The sequence below is a fragment of the Cyrtonyx montezumae genome, unplaced genomic scaffold (genome assembly GCF_038088225.1).
Source record: "Cyrtonyx montezumae isolate F1298 unplaced genomic scaffold, pur_monq_1.0 scaffold_0, whole genome shotgun sequence".
Lineage (NCBI taxonomy): Eukaryota > Metazoa > Chordata > Aves > Galliformes > Odontophoridae > Cyrtonyx > Cyrtonyx montezumae.
Window position 1 is genome coordinate 6,125,970 of NW_027071824.1, and position 10,617 is coordinate 6,136,586.

The following is a 10,617-nucleotide window of genomic DNA, read 5'->3' on the forward strand; positions in this document are numbered from 1 at the left end:
ACATGAATTCATGCCTCCTTTTCTGCAGTTCTGGCCATATTGCTGCCATATGCTGTTCCCAGATGACATCTGCCATCAAATGCTCCTACCAATAAGCTACTATGGTGTATGCTTTTAAGGTGATTTTTTTTTTTTTTTTGCAAAGCTTTCTGCAGAAGAACATCTCTGGCGGTAACTCAATAAAAGGGAAAGTACCACATTAGAGTAACACGTCCCAACATATCTTGAAGATGTGGCTGTTCTCTGAAACAAAGGAACAGTACTTAATGCTTGATCCAAAGACTTTTGCAGTCAATGGAAAGACTTTCAGTGTTTTCAGCAGGCTTTGGACCATAGCCCTTAATCTGGGGAACATACTCTCAAAAGGCAGAAGAATGGAAAGGTTTGGCTGTATCACATGTATAGCTGGCCTTGTGGCAAGCATGCATTAGGCAGATTTCTTTCCAAACTCTACCTCAACAAATACACTTCCAGCCAGAGAAAATTAAGTCTCCCAGTAAAGTGGGTAAATAGTAAGACTCCAACTTGGAAGGAGGCAAGTTCCTTCAGACACATGATAGTGTTGTAACTCAGCCTCTGGCCACCTTTATAAAGATCTCTTTATCTAGATCCTTTTGGGGTTCTTTTATTCCCTGATTAGTAAGGGGGATGTGCAGTTTCCAAATATATGGCTCTGAGCATCGAGGAGAAAGATAAACCAGGATAAAGAATCCAGATTGAGAGAGAGAGACAGTTCTGACTGCTCAAGTCCATCCTAAATGGGACTAAGATGCTTACTTAGCTCCCTTCCTTTCCAAACTGTATACCCTGGCAGGGAGCCTCTCAGATCCTATCACTCCACCAGATCAGAGCAGCAAATTTATTTTCAAGAAAGCTGGAACTTGTTCCTCACTTGCAAACCTAAAGCTGTATGTACTGTCTGCTGCAAGAGCCTGCCATTATACACTAGGTAAACATGCAACAAGAACCACAAATGAAATGTACAGGCATCTTTCAGCATACCTTAATGTTGAAATGCGGCTACTTCACTTCCAAAATGTGCATCAGAGAAAAAAAACTGATATAGAGCAGTGATTGGCACAAGACATATGTAGCCCTTGGTCTGCCAGGGAAGCCCAGAGCCAGTTATAACAGCCAAGAAAACTGGGCTGGATCTCTCATAGATTGGGCGAGAATGAGAACATCAAGGATTTGAATAGATCCAACACATCTCCAGGCAGACTAAAATGATCTATCATGTCAGAGAACACAATATACTGTTTATCCTTCCCAAAGGGCAAATATCCCCTATGGAAGCATTGCCTGTAGGCACATGTATAAATAAACAAACTGCTGGTATCATACATGTCAGTAGAACTGACCCCAGTTTCCATAAATTTTACTTATGAGGTATTCATGGAGTGATACTACCCAGTCAACTGGACTGACTCCTGCATTAAACCCTAGAAGTGTGACTGCAAGAAGTTCAGTGCAAAGGGAAACGCTGCTCCTCTGCTGCTGTGTTCCCAGAGCAGCAGTGACACCTCCCAGCTTTCTCAACTGTCCCAGCCTTGGAAACAAGTAACTGAAAGTAACTAAAGGAGAAGCAGCCTACCAGAGGCTACAGTGAGCATTGGACTGTGATCACATCGTGATTGACAGCCTTTTCTGACATTATTTTAACCCACCACTGTATCCAAAGAGGACAGATTTGTTGCATCACGTTTATACCTGACTGGAAATGAAAAGTTCTGCATGGGTTGTCCTTTCCTAGAACTCATCTGGGCAGTCCAGGAGAAGTGCTTCATTACTGCTGACCTTGAAAAAACAATTTATACAATGCTCACCCATACGAGCATATGATCAGCCTGAGGTACTAGAGATCATCTGTATGCACAAAAGCAGGCTCAGCTTTATTAATTATTACTGCCCAGAAGCCTTTTTCAAGTATAGGATTGCTAGGTGCTCTCTGACACTTCCAGAGAGTCAGGGCTGCTAGTTCTTCACTTTCCTGAGTACAACGTCCACTCATGGAGATGTTGGTTTTTCATTTATTATTCCTCCCCCCACCTCCCCCAAGTAATGAAAATCAACATGTTCTGACTGCTATCTTTCAATCATCGCTATGATAAAGATAAGTTAGCATCAGCTGAGCTTGCTGCTGAATCCCAAACGCTATACATAAACAAAAACAAGAGAAGGAACTTCAGCAGGCTTAGCTTGCCTTTTAAAATTCAAGGCAGGGGTTTAAAAGAGATGAAGCCAGGGAAAACATTGGATACTAACACCGGCCAAACAGGGAAAAATAACGAAGTTGTAAGACTAAAAAACTGAAATGGAAAGAATGACAGATTTACTGCTGCATTTGATGCACATAACCACTGATAGACTCTCCCCAGGAAGTGTTGAAATTACCATCACTGAAATGAATCCAGAAGCTAAAAATTAAATTATCCTTCCCAGAACATTCCAATTTGGGCTTTGGCAACACCAGATGTTTCAAAACTCTGAAATATATGCACGCGCGTGTGTGCACGCATGCACATGCACACACACATACTTAAGCACAGTATCCTCTTTCACGCAAGACCTCCCTCCTGGTTTTCACAAAGTCGGACTGAACGGACGGTCATTTTGCAAAGCCTTTTCTTTAAAGTCTCCACTCAAACTGTCAGATTAAGCAACCACTACGGAGCCTTGCAGCAGCTCCAAGTTATGAATGAATGGCTATTTGTGAACGCGCCTGTCAAGACAGATGCGGTATTTGTCAGTGCAGTGTGGGTTAGATATGGTGAGAAGGAGCCAAACAAACAAAGCAAAAGGTCAGCATCACAACATTTCCCTTTCTGCCCCTCAGTTTGCCTAAAGGATGCTACGGCTTTTGCTGAAATGTAATACAATACCCTACTTACAAGCAACCTATGATGCTTATTTGAAAAGAAACATTCCCACAAGAAAAATAAAAGAAAAATGGGGGCAGAGGGTAGAAGAACAGGAACTTTTGGGAGCAAGGAAGCTATGATGCAGAGGAACAAACACAAGATTCACAGAAAAAAGCACATCCTAAGAAACTTGGTGATTCTAGACCACCCTATGGATTTTGAAACAACACACATTGTTTTTCTCGTTCTTAAAATTACTATTATGAGGATCAAAGGTTAATTCAAGTTGCAAGGGACATCTAGTCCAATCTCCAGTTCAAAACAGGGTCAGCTATAAGGTCAACTTATCATTTGTAATAACTTGTATGGTTATTTACAATAACCTGAAGCCAGGCTACTATGAATAAGCTGTTTCCATTGCAGTAGTATGTCAGAATCTCACACTTACCAGCACCTCATCATGCTAGGTCTTGTCTAAAAACTAAAAGAGGCTTCTGCCCTAAGATTTCAGTGGAAATGGCTTAACTATATTGGGAAGATCCTAAAAAAAACAAACAAACAAAATACAGCAAACCCTTCTCATCTTCCAAATGAAAACCTGAATGAGGGAGTGAGTTCTAAGGGTCCTTCCCATGCTCTCTGCCACAAATCTGCTGCAGGGATGGCTGCAAAGTCTCACATCACCTCTAAACCAAAGGTGGGTGCTGAAGAACATATACTACAGGGTAAGAGGTATTTCAGGGGGGCCTATCATATTAGTAGGGAATAAGCAACAACCAGTCACACTGGAAGGAGGTAAAATGCAACCTTTCATGCCATGTTTCTTCAATTTCTCATCCTGTTGTGCCATACAAATCTGCAAGTTTCAGCAAGGACATGCATAGGCAAGGTGCTTTAAGAACCAAATTTCTCTGGATGGACCCTGCAGGCAGCCCACCGACAGCAATGCTGCAGCTAAGTACGGAGAGAATGGGTTGAAAACAAATAGCAGCCTGGTGTGGAAGGCAGGATGGGAAAGTCCACTGAACAAAGAACACAAACAATAGTATTAATCTGAACAAATAAGATCAAAAATCCCCAGCACAGCACTACATTAAACAATACCTGGGGAAATTACAATTCTCAGGCTAAAAACTGCCTGATCAAAAAACAGCATGTAGTTTCACAACAGACACAACTCTGCACCACTTTTCCTTCTGACTGGGCTCTGATGCCCAAATGGCAGATTTAAAAGAAGCAAGAGGGATTTGAGCTGTCTGGATTTCTGCATTTCTGCAAACATCCCACGAACCAGGCCCCACTTCAGGAAGCTAATCGGGCACACACATATCCTTAGTGTTAATGAGTCCATTCACATGTGTGCTTCAGCATCTTGCTGAAGAAGTTCACTGAGGTCATCAGCCCGGGGCCTTCATTCATCTTCTTGCTCAGCAATAACACAAGCAGGAGCCTCAAAATCAGAAATACTCTCAAAGTAGCAACTTCAAAATAATGCAAGACATTAAAGACCACCACTGATCTGAAGCAGTGCATCAAAGCCAAAAGCAGCAGCTGATTAAGATTAGGATTGTCTCTTGTCTCTGCACATCCACCAGCATTCCCGCAGCCCTGCAAACCAGGCAGTATTGTCAGCTCCAGCCTCAGGAAGGCCCAGCACATCTCCAGACATGGACCTTCTCCACTACTTTTGGAAAGGCTCCACCAGCACAAGACTAGGACACAGTTTCAGGTGGGCCTCTGGGATGGCAAAACTCCCACACTCCTAATGGGCTGGGTGCAGCAGAGGCAGTGATGCTCAGCTAACCTTTCACTCAACAAATGGCAGAGTGGAAGTGTTTCTTTAAAACAGACCCAAGGAGAGCCGTGACAATGGCTTCATACAACAGACCTATGCTTCCGTCTTGCAATGGTAGGAACCCAAGTTGGGACATGGGTCTTTGTTTTTCTGTAGGCTTCTCTGGAAGAACCATGGCGATGGAGGATTCACCACAGCAGACTACAACCTCCCAGCAGTAGTGGATGGTTTGGGAGGCAGCAGGCTATATGCAATGCACCCCACAGCTGCTCAACACGAGCAGGAGCTAAAGAAGAAAGCTTCTCTGATTTCACCCAGTCAGCGTCCCAGAGCACATTATTTTATTATCCCTCGTAGCATGTTGATGACTACTGTCCAGAAAATAACCCAGCCTCTTTTTAAAGCCATCTGCAATTTCCTGTTTTTTACATCCCCACATAGGAGGCCTGTAATAAGTGCTGTTCATAAGCAAGGAGCTGTTCCTCCCACGTCCCTCCCGGGGAAAAAGCCTTCCCATCGCTTCAGGTCCTCTCTGTGCTGAACAGGAGGCAGTATCCCAAAGTGTCGCTTTGGGATAGAAGCTAGAAGGTTTCAATCTAAGGTGTTCCTCTCAGGGCTGCTTTTGTATCATTAACAACATCAGAAATCCCCAAACATTAAGTTCTCTGTTGTGCTAAATGTACATGCATGTGAGCTGCACGGCCGGAGCCAGTCACATCGTGGTGCTGATGCTGGTGGTGCAGGGAGGCCAGAGCACAGCAACTCCAGTGCCCTGAAGAAAAGGAGCCCACATAGGTGTACTTGCTGGTAAATCAAGTCCTTGTTGACAAAGTAGAAGCATGGCATTGTGCGCAAGCAGTTCATAATGTTGGCTTTCATTAAGTGAATGCTCAGTAGAATGACAGCCTGTGTAAAGCAGTATTTGTGGCACAGAGCTCTCAAAATCACAGAATCATAGACTGTCCCAAGTTGATGATGCTTATGGGTCTCTGCTCAGTCCAACTCCCAAACCCACCACCAAGCTCAGGCAGGAATGTGAGGAGGCACCCCAAAGCACCTCAAAATCTACACGACACCAGGCCCAGGTGGACTGCAATATCTTAGGCTACTGAGCCATCCCCCAGCATGCAGAAGGCTCACCATCTGCCTTGTAAAGCTTTCAGCAAGCAGTACTGACCGACTCATTGTCTGCAGTAAGAACTGCTGTGAAGAAAGATAACAGAATCAGTCTCATCCCTTGCATACACGTGCTGCCTATTTTTCTCAAGTACCCCAGCTGTGCATTAGCATTATAATTTGCTGTGCTGGCATTAAATTTCTGTTTATTATCAGCACAGCGATGATTATCACTCAGCCTCATATCAATAATAACTAGGCTGAGTTAATAGCCTAGATCATCCACGAGGAACTGATAAATACCAAATCTCTAACGTGACTCAATTTCTGGCTGCCGAAGGCTCTTGGGAGGGAGTTAAGCTCCCAGCAGCTAGCCCACGCTGCCACAAGCACAACACACGCAGGCATGCTTCACAAACAAAAGCCTTTGGGTTTTTCAAAACCTCTTTGTAGTATTTTTTCCGCCACTGCTTTTCACGTCTGTTGGTTTTGGGTCTGGCAGTCCCCAGCTCGCTGAATTTCCACATCTATTTCCACACTGGATGTGTCTTTAACCTCAAGTGGACTGTCAAGCCAGATGCCAGATGCCCCCTTACTTCCTCAGTGCAAACTATCGGTAAACCTTAGCATAACTTTACTTTGAGCCTTAAACTAACAGCATGTGAAAAGATTAATATGAATAAATTCAAAACTAATCAGATCCCTTCTTTAAATGTTGACACAGTATTATTTATATCCCATAAATACCTTCTTGACTAAAATTCATCCCAGGAGATTGGCACCTCGCCAGTTCTATTCATATTTACTGTATTTATACAGTACAGTTGGCCAAGGATAATATTTAAGACAAAATATGCCTTAGGGTATATACAATATCTCTTATAGTTTTCCTTTTAAATCTCCTCATTGCTAAAAATATTTAGTCTGAACTTTATAAAATGCCCCACAAAGACCTATCAGCGAGCTGCAGTGATATATGGCCGACTATGAGTATAATTAGAGCATATTTGTAATACTTGGGTCGCAGGCAGTTGCCGAGTGCTCACGGCTCACAGCGGGGACTGAACCACTGATCTTTCCCATGCCTTCCTCCCGGCAGCCTGCAACCCTCCTCTCCCTCCTGCCTCTCCCAAGCGTGGAGAAAACACAGAGTTAAAGAAATCTGCTCTGAGACGCTGCGGAGCTGTGCTTTCGAGTTCTTCCTTTAAAATATGGTGGGGCAATTTCATCCCTGCTGTCTTTTTTGGAAAGGTTCGCTCCGTTCGGTATAACTCGAGAGCAGTGGAAAAGTAGTTAACCTACTTACTGGGATGTTAGCGGCAGCGCGCACAGCAGTACGGGATCTGCTGCCACAGGGCCCTCTGATCCCAAACTTGTGATGCACTCTGTTGGTGGGTACCTGCAATCTCCTCTGCTCGTCCAAAGCCTGGATTGATCCTTCAGTGCACATCTGGCCCCCCAACAAGGCTTTATAATGAGATTCTTTTTTTTGCCACAACACTCAAGAGGCACAGTGCAGGTATCTGTGCTTTCTGGACCGTCGGTCTTTGCGAGTCTTCCCACACCAGAGCGCATACAGACAGAGCGCATTTCACCTCCAGAGACCGTCCCTCGTTTGGCTCTCAGCCATTCTAACCCTGCCCATAGGTGCCCATCGCTCCTCCAAGACCCAGGAGGTCCCAAAACAGAAGTGGTGGCTTTCAACAAATCGCAGTGAAACCCCACTGACCTGAACACTGACTGGCTCCTATTGCTGCAAATTACTCCTTGCTCCAAATGTATATTTTTTCCAAACAAACAAAAAAAGTATTTCTTCCCTCAGGGTAACAAGGGTGGAGTGTATTTACCATGGCTATTAAGGATGGTGCCATAATTACGGTACTAAAACGGCTCCGACTGTCAGGGTGTCCCATAGCTGATGCTGTCATTTAACAACAAAGGGAGGCAGCTGCACCCAGCGCGGGGCTCAGATGCCTTGGCTGCCATCCTGGGACGATCACATGCAAGACAGAGCAAGCCTCAAAGCTACAACTCACTCAACTAAAAATAAATAAGAGAAAACGCAATTAGAAACTCTAGGATAAAGTTACCAAGATGGCTGCATTATCTGTGTGAGTCGGAGGGATGTGCTTTGCCGACCCAGCCGGTGAGGAGACGGGGCGTCCAGTGGTGGGAGGGGAGGCAGAGGGAAGGGAGCGAGGCGAAATAGTGGGGATGCGGCTCTGGGTACGCGAGCGGAGGAGTTACTTTCTGCTTCTGCTATTTCACTTTCCTCGGCGCGATGATGATCGAGATTCTTTTAAGGGAGTGCTGTGTTTTTCCTTTTGCTTTTTTCTCCCTATACACTTAAACCTCACAACCCAAGCAAAAAGGCGCGTCGGTGTGATTCTTAGTCGCGCACAGCGGATCCGGTCAGCCCAGTGCGTTTGTACCCTTCCACTGCACAAAACGTGGCACGGATCGCCAGAAAGCGGTTAACAGCCGCGAGAAGGCAGACGGGCTGAGACAGGTTCCAAACAGCCAGGCTACCCAGAAGGGAAAACTTTTCCTCTACCTGAAATGAAAGCGCCCATGCACTGAGCGGGTGGGCGGGGAGGGATAGAGGGGGAAGCCCGAGCCCTCAGAGCACGGACCCGTGGGACAGAGTGCTGGAGGGGCGAAGGGAATCCAGGAGGGAATGCTGGGGATTTTGTTGTGGGTTGTTTTTTTTTTTTTTTCTGGATTTTTTTTTTTTCTCTTCTTAAGACCTCCTTTTCTTTTCAGTTCTGGAGAGATGGAAACTTGCCCGACCCAGACACTCCAAGGGAAACAACGGCAGCGGAATGATGTTGGCTCCTCTCAGAGGCTGCACCCGGGGCAGCGGGGCGGCTGCACGGGCACCCCTGGGGACTCCATAGAGTGACCTCAGCGGCGATACGAAACGCCGTGAGGTTGGGGTCAACCAAGTACCCCCCGCCCGCTCCTCCCCCCCCCCCCCCCCATTCAACGTATTCATTCCCCCCATCTAAAGGAAGCTCTATAAGCAACCTGACGGGATGCTGAGAGCAAAAGGAGAAAAGAGGGAGGGGTTGTGATGCACGGGGCTGGTGGGCACCGCCAAGCGAAATCACGTCCGCAGAGCACTTACTTTCGGGGTAAAAAGGCTGCATGTCTATTTTGTAAACTTCTTTGGCGTAGTACTCCTCGTCGCTCCGCTCCCTCTCGCAAGTGGCAGCTCTGTGGTTGGCTTTCTCCTGCAGCAGGTCCCTGGTGCTGTTGTAGATGGAGATGACCTCCGGGGGCACCTCCTCGGGCTCGGGGTACTCGTCCGGGGGGCTGGTGAGCTTCAGCTTGCTCAGGATCTGCCCCCGGATCGCCTCGATTCTCTTGCGCATGAACTGATCCATGTCGAGGGTGCTGCAGGTAGACAGGCTGAGAGCCACGGCGGCCAGATCCAGGGTGAGGAACACGCTCAGGAGATAGCAGTGCATCTTAAGTGCTTAAATACAGCGCCCCCCAAAAAAAGAGTGACTTTAACCACGAACGACAACGACGGGGGGAGGGCGGCGGGGGGGGGGGGGGGGGTTGATATTAAAAAATAACAGGGGGATGTGTGCAAACAAAGGGAGGATCTGCAGACAAAATGCAGTGAACAACCGGACTGCAAGGACGGCTTGCAATCCACTAACGCACGGGAGTCGCCAGTGGAAAAAATACCAATAGTGATACAAAAAAAAAAAAAAAAAAAAGCAGCTTAGTGAGAGTCGGGGGGTGGAGAGAACGGCAGGAAAAAAAAAATGGGGGAGAGGATAAAAAAAAAATAGCGAATAGATAAACTCGCAAATCAAGTAAATAGAAAAGAGTCTGTTCACAGAGAGCTGGCGGCGCAGGGTGGAAAACCCAAAAGAAAAAAAAAAAAAAAAGAGGGGGGAGAAAAAAGGAGGGGGAAGAAGTGATGGGCAGAAGGGCGCTGCCGCAGCCGGCGCCGAGCCGAGCCGAGCCCCGCGGTGCCGGCGCTCAGCCCCCGCGGCGGCGGCGACAGAGGCGCGCACGTGTGCGCCCGGCGGCGCGCAGCCCCGGCCCCGCGGCGGCGCCCGGCCCCGGCGCTGAGCGGCGGAGCTGCGGCGGCGGCTGCTGCTGCTGCTGCTGCTCGTCCGCCCGCCGCGTCCCGCAGGCTGCCGCGTGCGCCCCGCGCCGCATGCACCGACCCACCCCCGGCCGGGCCGCTGCGCGCTGCTGCGGGGCTTTTTCCAGCTCCCTCCTCTTCCTTCTCCTTCCGCCGCGACTCAGCGAGGCCGCCGCCGCCGCCCCGACGGCCTCCCGCGGATCGCAGGCGCGGAGCGGCCGCCCGGGGCTGGCCGCAGCTCCGCTCTGCCGGCCGGCCTCCCCCGCGGGGCTGGCCCTAGCGCTCCGCCCGGCGCCCCCCGCCTCCCCCGGCCCCGCGGCGCTCCCTGCGAGGAGGGGACGGGTGCCAGCAGATAACATCACGGCCGCGCAGGGAGAGGGAGATTTATAAGGGCTCCCCGCCCCACGTGCTCGCCTCGCCGCGAAGTGACGTGGTGGGGCTGCGGACAGAGAGCGGAGGGCTCCGCCGCCGCCGCCCGCCTATTTATTCCCCTCCGCGCGTGGCGGGGATCGGCAGCCCCAGCGCAGCCCTTTTCTTCTACGAAAAGGACGGCTACAGCGCCTCTCGGCCCTCTTATTAGGGTAACTGGGTCAAACGGCACCCTCGCCCCAATTAAGCGCTGGGATATGGTTCCGTGAAAGAGGGCAGGACGAAGAGCTCACGTACCATCAGTTCGGGGCTTCGCACTGCCCCACTCTTACTTGTCACTTCCATACACAATTTCCAGCGGGAAGCAGGAT

At 48.5% G+C, this 10,617-nt stretch overlaps 1 protein-coding gene across 1 annotated transcript in view; it reads right to left on the bottom strand.

Moving 5' to 3' along the window:
* The window catches only part of TGFB2 (transforming growth factor beta 2), a 60,352-nt gene extending 50,882 nt beyond the window's left edge, over positions 1-9,470 (bottom strand). The window contains exon 1 of the mRNA XM_065742626.1: positions 8,900-9,470. Coding sequence (XP_065598698.1) covers positions 8,900-9,242 — 343 coding nt within the window. The 5' untranslated portion in view covers positions 9,243-9,470. The remainder of the gene's footprint in view (positions 1-8,899) is intronic.
* Positions 9,471-10,617: the final 1,147 nt, after the last annotated feature.